At 43.6% G+C, this 15,958-nt stretch overlaps 1 protein-coding gene across 2 annotated transcripts; it reads right to left on the reverse strand.

The window, feature by feature from the left end:
• Positions 1-1,880: 1,880 nt before the first annotated feature.
• Positions 1,881-13,103, reverse strand: SOCS2 (suppressor of cytokine signaling 2). 2 transcript variants are annotated; one of them, XM_048835589.2, is made up of 3 exons: positions 12,887-13,103; positions 11,287-11,555; positions 1,881-9,620 (listed from the first exon to the last, which is right to left on the reverse strand). In XM_048835589.2, the coding sequence occupies exons 2-3, from the start codon at positions 11,420-11,422 to the stop codon at positions 9,163-9,165; spliced, it is 594 nt and encodes a 197-aa protein (XP_048691546.1). In that variant the 5' UTR covers positions 11,423-11,555; positions 12,887-13,103; the 3' UTR covers positions 1,881-9,162. The 2 variants fall into 2 exon arrangements, with proteins under 2 accessions (XP_048691546.1, XP_048691544.1); XM_048835587.2 differs by lacking the exon at positions 12,887-13,103 and adding an exon at positions 11,943-12,714.
• Between the last annotated feature and the right edge of the window lie 2,855 nt (positions 13,104-15,958).

Raw genomic sequence — 15,958 nt, forward strand, 5'->3', positions numbered from 1 at the left:
AGTAAGGAAAATAAACCAAACTAGTAACCGTAGAAAATAGATAAGGGAGGCAAAGGGACATAAAGCTATAGCCAGGAGAGTTAAGGACAATAGATGGTTTAAGTTTTATAATTAACTGTCAATCAACATGGGTTTATGGAAAATAGATCCAGACAGACTAAGTTGATAAAATATATCTTAAAAAACAAATTATTTGAGATTACAGGTTTCGTTGATATAGTTGTGTTGATGTACCATACTTAGACTTCTATAAGACATTTGACTCGGTACTGCATGACATTTAGATTAAAAAAATATAAAATTAACATGGCACACAGTAAATGGATTAAAAACTGGCTGATAGGTCTCAAAATGTAAATGGGGAATCATCATTGAACAGGTGAGTTTCTAGAGGAATTCTGCAAGGATCAGTTCTTGGCCCTAGGTGCATTAGCATTTTATTAGTGACCTGCCTGGAAACATAAAAATTTGCAGAAGACACAAAAATTGGGGGAGTGGTAAATAATGAAGACAAGTCACTGATACTAAGTGATTTGAATGCCTGGTAAACTGGGCGCAAGCAAACAATATGCATTTTAATATGTCTAAATGTAAACATACACATCTAGGAACAAAGAATGTAGGTCATGCTTACAGGCTGGGGGACTCTATACTAGAATGCAGTGACTCAGAAAAAGATTTGGGGATTGTAACGGCTAGCCAGCTGAACAAGAGCTGCCAGTGTAAAATAATGGACTAATGTAATCCTGGGGTGCACAGACAGAGTAATCTTGAGTAGGTATAAGAGAGATTATTTTAACTCTGTATTTGGACTGCTGCTAGAATACTGTGTCCAGTTCTGCTATCCACAATTCAAGGATGTTGATAAATGGGAGGGGATTCAGAGCAGGCCTATAAGAATAATTAAAAGGATTAGGAAACATGTCTGATAGTGATAGACTTAAGGAGCTCAATCTATTTAGTATAACACAGAGAGGGTTAAGGGGTGATTTGGTTAGTACCTAACACAGAAAATAAATATATAATAATGGGCTCTTCAATCTAGCAGAGAAAGGTTTAACACAATCCAATGGCTAGAAGTTGAACAAAGACAAATTCAGTCTGGAAATTATGCATATGTTTTTAACAGTGCAAGTAATTAATAATTGGAACAGTTACCAAGGGTCATGGTGGATTCTCCAGCATTGATAATTTTTAAATCAGGATTGGATGTTTCTCTAAAAGATATGCTCTAGGGAAATTCTATGGTCTGTGTTATACAGGAAGTCAGGCTAGATGATCACAGTGGTCACTTTTGGCCTTAGAATCCATGAATAAAGCTTGAACTGTTCATATAATACCTAAATTTAAAATAATTTCTACAAAATGTAACTCTTGATGAACAGTACTGGAAGGAATTTTTCTTAATTATATTTAATCTGGTATGGATAATCTCTGGCCAAAAAAAGATATTGTGTAGGTCTAAGAGCAGAACAACCTTCAAGTGTGCACATATAGCATATTCCTTACAGGAAGAAATCCCTCGAATGCATGGCAATAAACATTTGCCACAGATATTTGCAAAGTCTGATAGATATTTTCCACCTAAGCAATGTTTAGTTCATTGTTTAAAGTACATACATAATTATTTGTAAATTTCATTTTTTAATGTTCTTTGTGCAGTGAACCTACAAGTTGAATTTGAAAAGTACCTTTATGGATGAAATATTGAAAAATCTCAATGTTTAATGTTTCAGGCTTACAGAAAAAAATTAAAATGAAAAGCAATTATTTTAATAGTGTGTGAATTAAACATATGGAACCACATAAACAAACTAACCCTAAACATCTGACTTTGACCAATAAGGGAAAGAAAATTAAGAGTCAGGTTGAGTTTGAAATACAGTTTCAGCCCTATTTTATTTACAAATTACAACATATCAAACATAAAACTAGTTGCCTGGCATTTTAAATACAGGGAAGATTAGAAACCTGGTTTTATTATTTAAAGGAAGAAATTAAGTACCTTATTTTGGTAAGCTTATATTTTTTATCCCAACTTTGAAATGGCCAAATCAATATATGTTACATTTTTAAAAGGCTAAAACTTTCAGGGTACATTTTAAGAGGACATTCATGACTCATAGAAAGTTTTGCAAAGTAGTGTATTCAGAGACTTGTCATTTTCTACAGGATCCATTTTAAAACAAACCGGGCTCCTTCAATTCTCTACTATATTTATTCCCTGGTTGTAGTGAAACTACTGTTCTCTTTGACATTGCTGTGGATTCATTATGTTGTCAGAGACAATCAGGGAGCAAAGAGAAAGAGCAGATGAAGGTCTTCAAAACACTGATCTTAATGCAAGTAATTTTCTTTACAGATAACGTCCCTCTGAAGTACTTCAACTAATTTCCCTCAGACAGGCATTCTGTTGCTATTGCTTGTGTAATGTAGTCACATATGATGCTTGGTGTCTTATTTTCATCTCTCCCCATCAAAGCATACCCATATAAAGACATTGCCACCACTGTAGCTTAAATTCATGGCAGGTATTATTAAAGTATAACTGAGTTAAAACAATTAACAAAAATGTAATAATTAACAATACAAACCTTCACAATCCTTACATATAAGCACACAGATTGTATCTTATAAAGGCTAAGTCCTGTATAAAACTGCTTTTCATATAAGAAAGTGAAACAACAAGGAATTCCATAAACAAAACAAAAAATAAATCTCAGAAATAATGATCCATGACTTTTTCCTTACTAAAGATGGTATTTTAATTATGTCCATCTTTGCTGGGGAGGAGAAGGAAAGTTGTCCCATTATATCATTGATTATGGCTACAGTTCCAGAGTTAGAACTGTACATGTGGAACCTCTGTGCTATGTATTATGGGATGAGAAATAAGTAGAGGTTTTGTGGAGATTCAGATATTACGAGGGAAATTTTCAGCAATGAGTACTGCAGGGTAACAGAAAAGCCCACCCTGAACTATGGAACAAATCCAAAGCCCATTAAACTCAATGAAAGACTGACTCCATCTGATTGTAGGACTGGGGCCTGAACATATATATTTAAATGTGGTTGTATTTGTTAAAACTGAAGTTATCTTACAGTGGTTCTGACAAAGCAATAAATACCATGCAACTGTTTCTCACACAGAGACTATAGAGCCTGATCTAAAGCCTATTGAAGTCAATAGGAATTTTTCTATGGACTTTGGACTGGTCCTATATGAAGCATATTTCAGACATCTATTTTTCTGCAGCAGGCAGAATTTAAGCCTCAATTATGTAATGCTGAAAGCCAATTTGCTCCAAAACAAAATAATCATTTACATAAGCCATGCCAGTGAAAGAAAAATAGAGGCACACATTTAATTTGGTTGTTTTCTTATTTTAACTCTGTGTATCAGAGTCAACACTGAAAACTTCCTGCATAATAGCCATCCCAATCTTTTCTAATAAAATCTCTGCTTGTTGCTCATCCCCAACTACATAGAGTCCTGTGCTGATAACAAATTTTGTATCTGCAAACATCGTCTGTGGATATAAAGTAGATAGCTACAGATTTGCAGGGCTTTACAAATAAACAGCTTTTGTTCTTGTAGTTTAAATTTTTTTTCTTAATGTTGTTGCCTCAGCATTCAGCTTCTGGAGCATTTTTCAATTTATTCATTCATTCTTGGTTGGTCCCAAGGGTGCATGTCGGAGGGAACGGGGGAGAAGAAGACCCTCTCCTTTTTAAATAGGGTTTCTTTTAGATTTTTGACTGCAATAAAGAGCCACATGGTTTATCACTGAAGTCAGACATTGTAAGTCTGATAGTTTCTTTGTTTCTTATTGCTCTCTAAAGCTCTCCTTGGAAATATGTAGGCTCTATGTAAACTGTCTCTTCTTCAGCATATTAGGTATTTATTGTATTTCTTAATCAATTAAGTCCTTGCCCTCTGGCCCCGCTGAGAACCCAATAGCCACATATTTTTACCATGTGCTTTGTCTTTTAAGTTCAGACTTACAGGCAAAGCCATATATGGATTTCAGTTATTTCTTCTCTTCCCCCACCCCCCACACCTCTCCGGGAGATCTTTAAACTCACTCTCCACCTGCACTATTAGTATTATAGTACCTAGGAACCCTAGTCACAGCCCAGGACCCCATTGTGCTAGGTGCTGTACAAACAACGAACAAAACAACAGTCTCTGCTCCAACGACCATACAATATAAGAGACAACAGATGGATACAGACAGATGGGAAACAATCAGACAATATTGGGCAGCATGAAAAGGTGGTTTTCATGACCTTCAGATAAAGATAACAGGTATTCTCACACCCACTTCCTTTGTGTGGACTGGCTAGCTCACTCGTTGAGGTGGTTTCTAATTATACTGCTGGTTTGGAAATTGAAGGAATGTTTTTATGCAATAGAATATATCACAATTTCTACAACGTTGTTCAAGCCATTCTTCTCGCACAAAGAGGTTTCTTAAAACTTATTTGGGTTTCAAATCACAAATATAAATTAGAGAACCCTTTTAAACACTTAATTTATGCATTTTGGCTGCATCAGTATAATGCCTAGAGTTTATTTTATTGATAGAAAGGCAATGATATTTAAAACATGAATAGACTATTCATGAAAGACACCCAATTCTAAATGCTCTCTTCCTATCAAATATTTTGAGGGGAGAAGAAAACAATAAATCCTGCATATACTGAGAAGGCTTCAATAGGAATAATATCAATAGATCCTTTTGTACGTATGCAAAACAAACTTATAAAACTAATTGGGCTGAAACAGGAAGATGCTTCATTTAACTCCACTATTAGGTATAAGCTTCTGTAGTAAAGGAAATTACCTACTGGAAGTTTGTCTGAGCCATGACAGAGGTGGGTAACTAATAGAACATTGCCCATCCTGTTTTATTTAGGAAGGGCTAATTCTTATACTTCCATGCTGTGGGCAAAGTAAGATTGGCTCATTAGAACGGAAGACCACACTATTTTCCCCTCTCAACTCCACACCTGCCGCACAGTAATTATAGGAGTGTTTACTCAGAATATTACATAAATTACAATATTAAAGAGGTCAGATTAAAATTTAATGGGATGGATACAACTGCCTGGTTACATTTCCACCCCATCCACCCATTTTGTAGATGAGCCATTTATTCTCCCTGCCTATGGTATAAGCAGCACTGAAACCCTCCATATTGAACAATTAAAGGTGGAGCCTCCAAATTCACACTTCAGTATGGAGTTTTAGTACACTCGGTATTTGTATTGCCAACTTGTAATTTTCATCATGAGTCTTTCAATACTTGGAGGGTTTTTTCCTTAAAGTTCCACCCTCCTGCAATTGAGAGAATCTCAGATTTCAATTAATTAAAAATAATAAGTTTCTAGCCCTTACCGTTGCAGGGAAGAACTGGAAAATATGGAACTTCAATGCTCAAAAAAGCAAACAAGACCCAGCACTTTTTTTTTTTTAAGTCTCCTGATTTAATGCAATCTCATGATTTGTGTTCTGATTCTCATTTTTTGAGCATTTAGGATTAGCAATGCTGATTCAGTCTGTTTGAGCCTACTACAGATTCAAGGCAACATTACAGCAGTTAGAGTCAGATTTGGAATTGAGAGAGCTATGAGTTTAAAGATTAACATTCTAAGCATTGCAGCAAAATCCACAAAGCCACCCTACTCCCACTGCTTTTTAAGAAGTTTGCCTCATGACTGTGCCCTAGAATCGAAGAACAACTCTACATGAGGGATTTTTACATCAATGTAATTTACCACAGCCTGCTGTACTGTATGAGTATGAAGTGGGGCTTGCACTGGTGCAATTAACCCTGGTTTCAAGTTGTGGTAAGTCACACCAGTGTACTGTGTCTACACCAGGGGCTTGCACCAGCCTAGCTGAACCAGTGTTAAGGTCCGTAATGTAGACAAGATCTAGGCCAGGGGTTCTCAAACTGGGAGTTGGGATCCCTAAGGGGGTTGCAAAATTCTTACATGGGGGGGTCTTGAGCTGTCAGCCTCCACCCCAAACCCCGCTTTGCTTCCAGCATTTATAATGGTGTTAAATATATATTTAAAAAGTGTTTTTAATTTATAAGGGGGTGGAGGGTGTCACACTCAGAGGCTTGCTATGTGAAAGGGGTCACCAGTACAAAAGTTTGAGAACCACTGACCTAGGCTTTCAAAGGGAGGATGTTTGCCCTCAAATCTATTCAAAATGCTGTTTCTTCAAAGCATATCACATCCACCACCACTACGTCCCTCCAGTACATTAAGCACAAGCTGCTTGTCTTTACCAAGAAGCAGTTCCGGATTTCAATGGCGCCAGTGGCTCCACGGAGCCGGGCCCATGCTCAGAAGGGGCCCTGGCCTGCTCCACTTGCACTGCGCCCCGAGACCCCGCTAGCTCTCCCCCCCCCACCACCACCACTTGCTCCTCTTGGCCTGCCCGCCAGGTGGCAAAGGGTTCCTCTCTGCTCCCTGGCCCCACCCCCTGCCCCTCTCAGGCCCCTGCCCGGACCCCAGTGCACCTCCGCCTCTCTGCTTCCTACCACCTGTGGGGCCCTTCCTGTCTCCCCAGAGCTGAGCTGGTGCAGAAGTCTGGCCAGTCTCAGCCGAGGAGGGGAGGGGGGAGAGGGCGCAGCAGGAGGACAATGTGGGGGGGGCTTGGCTAGGCCCCTCTAGGCAAGTGCATCTTGAGAGAGCCTGGCCAGGGCAGGCCTGGCCTGGCTGACTGCACCTCTCCTGAAGGGACAGAGCAATTCCCGGCCCTGGGACCAGCCTTGGCTGCGCTGCCAGCTCAGCCTGGCAGACACAGTTGCCTCCCAGCAGGCCAGTGAGTGTGGCCAGGAAGTAGGGTGTGGGGGAGTGGGTCTCTTGGGGGCTGTGGGTGGGGCTGGGCTGTGAGGGGGTGGGGAAGGTGTGTGTGTTAGGGCACTAGGGAGAGTGCTGGGCAGTTGTAGTGGGGCTGTGGGCAGGGGTAGTGTTGTGCAGGGTGCTATGCATTTGTGGGTGGGTCTGGCCATAGGGAGTTGCGGGGCTGTTGGGCAGGGGGACTGTGTGGTGTGGCATGGGCCTGCCCCCAAGGGGAAGGGGCATGCTGGCAGCATAGGGCTAGGCAGGCCACTATGCATCTGGCAACTGCCAGTTTGTAAACAGTGCCCTCGCTTTGGGCAGAACAGGGCCGCCCCTGCCATGGCATGCCCCATTGCCTCTGGCTGGCCCCTCGCTCTGGGGACTGACCTCCCCGCGCCATGCTCCATTACCTCCATGGGGGCCCACAAATATGTTTGGCACTGGGCCCACAAAAGGTTAATCCAGCCCTGCCAAGGAGCACTTCTAATCCCACCCTACCTAGCTGATTGATAGGATAATAAGGTACTGTCTCCTTCACTTGGCTGACATTCCCAGTCTTCACCTTCTCTTTTGCTGACCCATATACATTGAAAAGCCTCCAACAAAAACCCATCTAACTATGCTGCGAGACCTACAAGACACCTGCTGGCCCACTGTCACTGGCAAGCCATGACTCACATTCATTGTACAAAGTCAGTAACTTACTGTTGCCTCCTAACAACCCTACTCCCCAAAACAACTCTAATTTTTTGATCCACTTTTCTAACACATGTTCCATTCTTTGTGGGGGTAAGGACTATCTTTAGGAGTGTGTAGTCTTTCCTTCCCCTCCCCCCACAACTTAGTACAATACCTCCCCTCCACCCTGTGGCATCCCTGAAGCCAAATGACCATTAAATATCACATTTGCCAAAAGCAAAAAAAAAAACAATAATAAACCACACCACCAGCAGTTAGTTATCAGCAAGCATAAGATCTTGCTTTTGGCAGTAGTAGCATCTCTCAATGGATCGCGCAGGGGTGAAGAAGAGAAGGGAGGAGACAGAAAGCACTAAATGCCACTAGGGCTAAAACTATCCCCCACCCAACTCAAATTTCCAGCCAACAACGGTAGTGCAGTCATGGGTTTTCAATACAAGTGAATCTGCAAATACTGAAAATATACATGAAACAAGTAAATAGCAGAATAGAGGGAGACTGTGCTTTGGTAGCTGCTGCCAAATGTTCTGGTTTGCTACTGGGAGACAGAGCCTTGCAGCAATCTCCAGGTCCAGCATGCCATACATGAGGCCTTGGTCCCAAGGTACTCCAGAATTAGGGTTCCCCAAAAAACAGACCAGTGGTTAGATCAAGAAGGCATGATGGGATCAGAGAGCTCTACTCTTGCGCACTTCTAGGAAATCAAATACAGAAAGGAAAAAAAAAAAAAAAAAAACCAACGAAAAAGAAAAACTGCTACTCTAAAAATGCTTCAAGTGGGCCTTGGAGCATGAGTTGGGGGATTCTTGTCATATAGACTGAAGTCTCTTTAGATTAGTGGATATTGGGTCTGGACAGTAGCATAAAGGAGTTTTGCTCAAAAACAAGAACCCCAGTTTATTTTGCAGCATTTCAAACTGGGCAGGTTTAGCTTATAGTGAGTCTTGGCAGTCCTTGTTCAAACTCTGTTCTATTTGAAAAAGCAGACATTAAGATAATCTTAATCCTTTGCCTGTTTATAAAAGTGATGACTGAGCAACAAACTGTGGACCAGTTCCCCTATGTAAACACATATTTCTATTACCCTACTGTTACACACACACACACACGTGTGCACACATGCATCTGTGCCTCAGTCTAAATTACATATGTGTGTGTACACACACACACTTATGAGAGTAGGGTCTTCATCCCATTTACAGCTTCTGGGAGCTACTGTAATACAAGTATCATCTTTGCTATTTTATGTACCAATGGTGGCCATTATAGTGCTCTACACCATTTTCTTCAAACATAACACTACATTTTGGACAGGATCCCAAGTCCTCACAAGTTAATATGATGCCAACATACCTTGTTAAAGAGACTGCAGCCTCACCCCCTCCACTCCCATCAAAAATATGATTTGGGAAGGCTCTGCGCAGAACCTTATTTGGAGGCATTTTAAAATCCAAACCTTCCCTTTTCACCCACCCCCCCCGACTGACCCTATTTTAATAATAAATTCCATGCTGAATTGTACAGCTGGATACTCAGTTCTTTGGCTGATCTTAATAGTTGCATTCAAAGTTACTCTATGTGAGACATATTTAGAAAAGATATTTATACCTGGTATTGATACTCTTTCAAGTACTCTTTTAATCTTGTTGGTAAAGGCAGTTCCAAGATCTTATTTGTACATTTGTTTATAGTTATTCTACAGCGATGTTGCAAAGATGGAGTTGAAGTATATAGAGGTTTGTTCAAATAAAGATGCACTGTTCCATTTGATGGAGTTTCAGGCCCAGTTTTTCTATCCTTGCATGTAAGAACGTAGTATTCAATCAAATGGACCACACTATCAAATTGTTTAAGCCGAGATCTGACACATACAATGGAGTCCAGTCTGAATTTGCCGTCTTGATACTCGATACGCAGATTGGTTGGTCCAGCTGATGTTTTCACTGAGATAGTCAGTAGGTACTCCGAATGGGAGCTGTCTCTAACCAAGAAAGTACCTTCAGGAGTATCCTGTAATCTCTCTTTGGCTTCAGCAACATTCATACTGCCCCAGTACCACCCTGTTAGAAGAGGGAGAAGGTTGGTTGTTGTTTTTTCTCCACACAAAAATTGCAAAAAGTTTTTATAGTATCTTATTTCCTTTATCACTAGAAAAAGTACTATAACTTGCCAAGAAGCAAGCATCGTAGAATGTCTATTAAATATTTAATTTAGTTTATTGTACAATGTGTCATCCTGACCCTGTCAGGTCACTATTTCCATGTGTATCCCTGTGTGAATAAGTATTAGATTTCAAAATTTGCTGACAACTATGGGGGAAACCATCATATACCATCCTGTGTACAACATCCCAAATAAGTTCATATCAAACTACATAAATGCTTGAAGTCAAGAATGATCCTACTTTTAATAATTCTGGTTAGCTTATTAGTCAAATGATATCTGTATTAATTAGAAATAAGACAGTACAAGTAAGAGGAAATCCATGTTGAGAGACAAGGCTTCCATTCTGGCAGTCTAATGAAGATAAAAATCTTGCATTTTGTAATGCCTTTGATTGTCCTGTGACCTACAAGTATCCTTCACTTTAAAAAACAATAATTTCTACAGCTGTATGATGAGCTATTTTTCCTTTTCCACATTTGAGTGATATAAATATAACTGAAGAGGTTTTTAAAAAAAGTGCATGGGAATTTCAGAGGGCTAAGCTAAACTCTTCTGGACTTTGGGAAATTCAAGTTTGATACTATTTTTAACCATTTATTTTTCCCTGGACAGTAATTCTGAATTCCATCTGGGATAACAATGCAATTTAAGTGTTTCATGATTTTATTAAGGCTTAATTTTTATATATAAAGTGAAGCAATCTTTAAGAAAAAAGATGGTTGTCACAGAGAATTTGTAAGAGTAGTTTTTCCACCAGATACCATCTTTCCAAAACAGGCAACTTGAAGTTAGAGGATTTTTTTAAAAAAGTTTTCTATTTATTTTTAAAATAGAAACCCAGTAATCTACAATTGTATTAGTTTCCTCCCCCGTTCATTGCTGCGTATAGAACTGAGGTTTTGTCTCTTCCTTCTCCTCTACCTAAAGACAGAGAGATAAGAAACAAAGCCCCCGCCCCGAGCTGGTTTCTAAGAAGCAGTCACCGCAGCAAAACAAAACAAAAAAATTTACGAGCAGTTAAAAGCGACGTGGTTCCAGGGCGCGCAGCGCTGGGTGACCCAATGGCGAGCGGATCAGCACGAAATTGCTACAAATCGCTAGTCCGCCCGCAGCCCGAGGGAAGGGAGCCTGGGCAAGGCGACTCCTCGCGAGTCTCCCGCGCCCCGCCATCTGGCGCAGAGGCTGATCGGGCCGGGGCTAGCCGGAGGAAGCGGCATCTCTGCCCGCGGAGTCGGAGGGGAGGGCAGCGAAGCCAGCCCCCGCCAAGATGGGGATGTGACCCAGCCTTTGGGCTAGGAGGCAGCTTATCTGCCACTGAGGGAGATACGGGACGCTCCCACCGGCCGCCCGCCTGCCCAGACTCCCGGGGAAGCAAGCCCGGCTCTGCAAGGGGCAGCGATAGGTTGAGGCACCTCCACGCCGCGGCTACCTCCGCCTCCCCAGGCGGCAGACAAGTGCCCCGGGGCCAAGCCCTGCGGTCGCCCGGCTCAGCCGCGATGCATGTGCCCGGCCGATTCCCCGGGAAAAGCGCTTGTCCCCCCGCCTCGCTCGCTCGCTCACCTGCCCGCCTCAGCTCCTCCATGGCCGCGGCCAGGCGCTCCGCCGCCGCCCTCTCGGTCACCTCAGCCCCGGGACCCCGCCACTCGGCCCCGGCCCGCTCCGCACCATCCGAGGACTCGGAAGAGCGCAGAGTCATTTGCGGGGAGGCAGAAGTCACCCGCCGGTGACAGCCCGGGAAGACTCCGCTCCAGCCCCGCGGCGCCCGGCTCTCAGCGCCGCTCGGACATGCCCCTTGCCCGGGGCGCCCGGCCGCGCTCGCCCGCCGCAGCCTGCAAGCGGAGAGGAGAGCAAGATTTACCGCCGAGCCCCAGCCCGCGCTTCCCCGCGCCCGCTTCCCGAGTGCCGGAGCGACCTCGGCCCGCGCCCAGCAGGGGAAGGAGCCGCCCGCAGGCAAACGGGGCAGCCCCCCACTCGGCGCGGAGACTCACCTCCCGCCGGGCGGCGGACCTGGCTAGGAGCCCCGGGGGCGCAGCTCGAGCCGAGGGGCCGAGTCCGCAGCGCGGGGAAGGAGCGGAGGGGCCGCCTCGCTCCAGCCAGGGCGCCGCCGCCGTTGCTGCTGTCGAGGAACACGCGGCCCCGCCAACAAAACCGCCTGGCGCGGCCGGAGCCGGGCGGCCGCAGAGGAAGGCGTCTGGGGAACCGAGCCCGGCTCTTACCTTCGCCTCACCAGCGTCCCTGGGTCAGTAGCCGGGCGGCGGGACTTGGAGACAAGAAGCCAGGTGGGGGCCGCCAGGCGGGCTCGGGGGAGGGGGGGGGGCAAGCAGGTTGCTCTTATTCTCTGGGCTGTTACTGCGCAGAGCAGGCGGCGCCCCGCCGGGCAGGGCCCCCAGGGCGAACCGCGCGCGCGGAAGCGGGAGGCGGACGGGGAGCCCCTCTCTGCTGCACCGCGCAGGCCTCTGCTAAGGGGAGCTGGCTCGTGCCGCCCCCGGGCAGCGCGGGGCCGCGTGCACGTATTCAGCCCAGGGCGCCCCCCGCCTCCCCGCGCTGGTGACTGCACAGGCTGCTTTCCAGGAACTTTCCAGGAACCGCATCATGTGACAGCGCCAGCTCTGGCGCCTCCGCGCTGAAGGGGAGTCGGGCCGGAGCTGCCGCCGCTGCCGCCGCCGCTGCCAGGCGTGGAGCAGCCCCAGCAGCCGCCCCTCCCACCCCGCAGGGCCGGGAGGGGACACACCCGGCTGGGGTACGACGCGGACCCTTCTGGCCCGTGCTAGGGGCCGGGGCCGGCCTCCCAAGGCTAGTGAATCCTCCGCTGCTCTGCGGAGCCCCGTCCTCGGCCCACGCGGTCGGGGGCGCGGCCGGAGGTCGAGGAGGATAGGCTGGGGTCGGCGGGCGAGGCAGCGCGTCAGGCGGCTGCTGTGATCGCCGTGTGGCTGGCGGACGCAGCCCAGGGCCAGGTGCCGCTGTAGGGTCGAGCCGCCCTCCCACGCCGTCTGCAGCCCACACATACTAGCTATTCCCTCTGTCCCTGGGCTGATTGACCCAGGAAACCCTCTTCTCCGCCCGGCGCAATCCTTGCTTTTCGGGATACAAAACAGGGTCCCTCCCCAAGAGCCGGGTGGCGCTTCTGGAGAGACTCCCGCAGCAAGCGGGTCGCCCTCACCTGTGGGGAACCTCGCCCTGCCTGCCCGCCTCAGGAGTTGGGCGTCCCAGCCTCTCTGTACGCTTGATGTTGTTTCTTTTTCCCAGGGAAAGTCGGGACTCGGGAGCTGTAGCGGCACCTGAGCCTTCCTTGCGCAGTAATAAAAGTGCTCCGCGTTTCCTTTGGGGAAATCAGTCTCAGGCCCATGAGGTGCTTAAAGGGGCACTGCCAAGAATTACAGAGTAGCAGCGTGTTAGTCTGTATCTGCAAAAAGAAAAGGAGGACTTGTGTCATCTTAGAGACTAGCAAATTTATTTGAGCATCAGAGATAGCCACGTGGGGCAGGCCCGTCTCCCCTCGGGACCTGGAAGCTGGCACTGGTGTCTGTGATGCTCAAATAAATTTGTTAGTCCCTAAGGTGCCACAAGTACTCCTTTTCTTTTTGCCAAGAGTTAGAAACTCTTTATACAGATGTTTTTATAGTTGAAACTCCTGCCCCCACACATCCAGACACTAAAATATCTCATTATTACAACCATCTACTAGGCTGTTATTCCATTTTTATATAATCTGTAAACTGCTTTTGGTGGGGCTCACAAAAATGGTGCATTGTAGTCCTTCCCCTGGCTTTGCATTAGCTCCTAAGTAACCAACACCGTTCAGCATTGCTCAGGGCTGTTGATGTTTTGGTAGGAGGCTTGTAAGGATTAGATTTTTGCCTGGAAATGTTGATAAATGTGGATTTCTCTGGACAAACACCTGTGAAAAATATTTCCGTTGATAATAACTGAAATTTACAGATAGGCAAAGTAAGAAAAATGCTGCTTGATAACTTTTTATAGTTTGATTTAAGGGTATTTAGTTTGTATATTTTGATGTGAGTTGACAGCTAGTGTTTTAACAGTTATAACGTTATGTCTCAACATCTACTGTCATTGAATAATTATTATTGAACCCCCCTATTGTCTGATCCACCATAATTTCTGACTGCTCTGAACATTTAAAATTGATAAAAATAGAAAAATTATGCTTAAAAATAAAAATTATCTGTCAAAATTATAAAATAAATATTGATTTCTGCCAACCCTGTTTATTATTTAAAAGCAAACAAAATAATAACCATAGTAATATCAGCTCTGTTCAAAACAGGAAAATGTTACCAATTGCCCAAGAGAAGAGGGCAAAATTGGGATGGAAAATTGTTTTTAGGTATCATGAGATAAAGGATTAGAAAGATTTTTTAAAAAATCCGAGAGACTCCATTGTGTCTTTAAAAAATCCAAATCTTAAAAAATCCAAAGACTTAATTGTGTCTTTAAAAAAAACTCAAAATCTGTGGCACGGGGAAAGATGCAAACATGTGTATAACATTGCTAGGTTTTGTGGCATAGCAAGCAAAAGGGTGAGGTCTAGTGATAAGGTAATGTGAACTTTACTATTAATATGACTTCTGAATAAAAGAATGTAGGTAGAATATGCATATGGATTCACTATCAATACAGAGAGAAAGCTCTGGGAGTGTCAAATGTCTTTTGAGTTCTTTTGGGGTAACTCCTGAAACAATTACTTTAACATCTGAAAGGGGGGACTGTTTCAAACAGCTGTGTTGAGGATGTGGACAAGTGGAGAGAAAGATCTGAGTTAGTTTTGTTTAGTTTGCTAGTTGCCAAAGAGAATTGTTAATATTTAGCTGGCCACTCATACAATTCATGAGGCTCCTTTGAAAAAATCTACTTTGCAAAGTGACACTGTAAATATGGCATTATGGGCTTCCATGTTCATACAGTTTCAGTGATTCCAGATCACATTTGTTTAGTTTGAACAAAAAGATGGTTTTAATTACTGCTAGCATCTCAAATTCAAGATGGGAGTTCAAAATCAAGCAGGCTTCTTTCTGACTCATGCATCGTCACCAGTGATATAAAGTAATAAAGATTTTGAAAACCGTATTCTGCTCCTATTTTCATCTATGCAATTTCAAATGTTTTCAAATTCACTCTCTGTTACTCCTGTAGAGCCCATTTGTTTCCAGCTGCACACATGTGAAGGGGATCAGAATATGTCCATATAGTTCGGAACTTAGTTAACAATTCTGATGTTGATGATGTGAGCACTTGAATAGGATTTAGCTCACTCTTTCAGAACTGTGCTGCTTCTGCATTGTTAACAGGAGTTTTAAAAAAAGTAGTGCAAATGTATTTTTGTTGCTAAAATAATTGTGTCTCTGAAAATATGCTGGGAGCGGATCTGTTGCTCAGGAAAATGCTATTTTAATATGGTAGCTTTTCAGATGAGGACCACATTTTCAAGCCACTCTGATTCATGCTGGAAAACTTTGTAATGTATCCTACCTAGAGAAAAAGCTGCCCTTATTACAGATTTTCTGTATGTACCTTCTCTTGTTTTGTTAGTGGCATTTGTATGTAAATTGTATTTTAAGATTTCCTTTGCTCTTGCTATTTATTTCTCATTTGAAGTCCTAATCCGCTGTTTGTAAAATCACAACTGGCTGCTGTAAAAATGATTGTGATATCACAAGAAGGAAATTATGACTTCAGATGGAGAATAAACCATAAGGACAAAGAAAATTTTAACAAGTAAATAACTTATTTTCATTCAAATATCACTATAAAAAGGCTAGAACAAAAATTAAATATAAAGTATATCAGCAGGATCTCTTATCACACTTTTGTGCCTCATTATTGTAGTTCAGTACATGTTTAAGTTTATAGACTGTTTTGAGATCCCCATAACTACCTGTAGGCTTGACAGGATGAGTTAACAGTTCTCTGTTCGTACCTATAATCTGTTAGTCTGTTTTCCTTTTTGCTTGTATGAGTCTTTCAAAATGAGTAGGGGAGAGAGAACTTTTTTTTAAATGTAGGAAAATACAATTCATTTAAATTAGCTGTGGGATTTGGGGGCATGTGCAGTATGTTAAACTATACAGTATATACATTAAACTTCTTTTCTATAAATTGTCTAGATTGCAAGCTGATGGTGCCCCTTTATCTTCTTTGACACTGCTATTTTAGGTGCATACATGGTCTGTCCTGTACTACACAACAAAATTATAGAGATTGGAGGAAAAGG

This window comes from Caretta caretta, chromosome 1 (genome assembly GCF_965140235.1).
Source record: "Caretta caretta isolate rCarCar2 chromosome 1, rCarCar1.hap1, whole genome shotgun sequence".
Classification (NCBI taxonomy): domain Eukaryota; kingdom Metazoa; phylum Chordata; order Testudines; family Cheloniidae; genus Caretta; species Caretta caretta.

What these genes read in the sequence shown, in the direction of transcription:
- SOCS2 (XM_048835589.2), bottom strand. Translation starts at nt 11,422, where the DNA reads ATGACTCTGCGCTCTTCCGAGTCCTCGGATGGTGCGGAGCGGGCCGGG. An exon ending in GGAGGAGCTGAGGCGGGCAG is followed by an intron (nt 9,621 to 11,286) that starts GTGAGCGAGCGA and finishes CTCTTCTAACAG; the next exon opens with GGTGGTACTGGGGCAGTATG.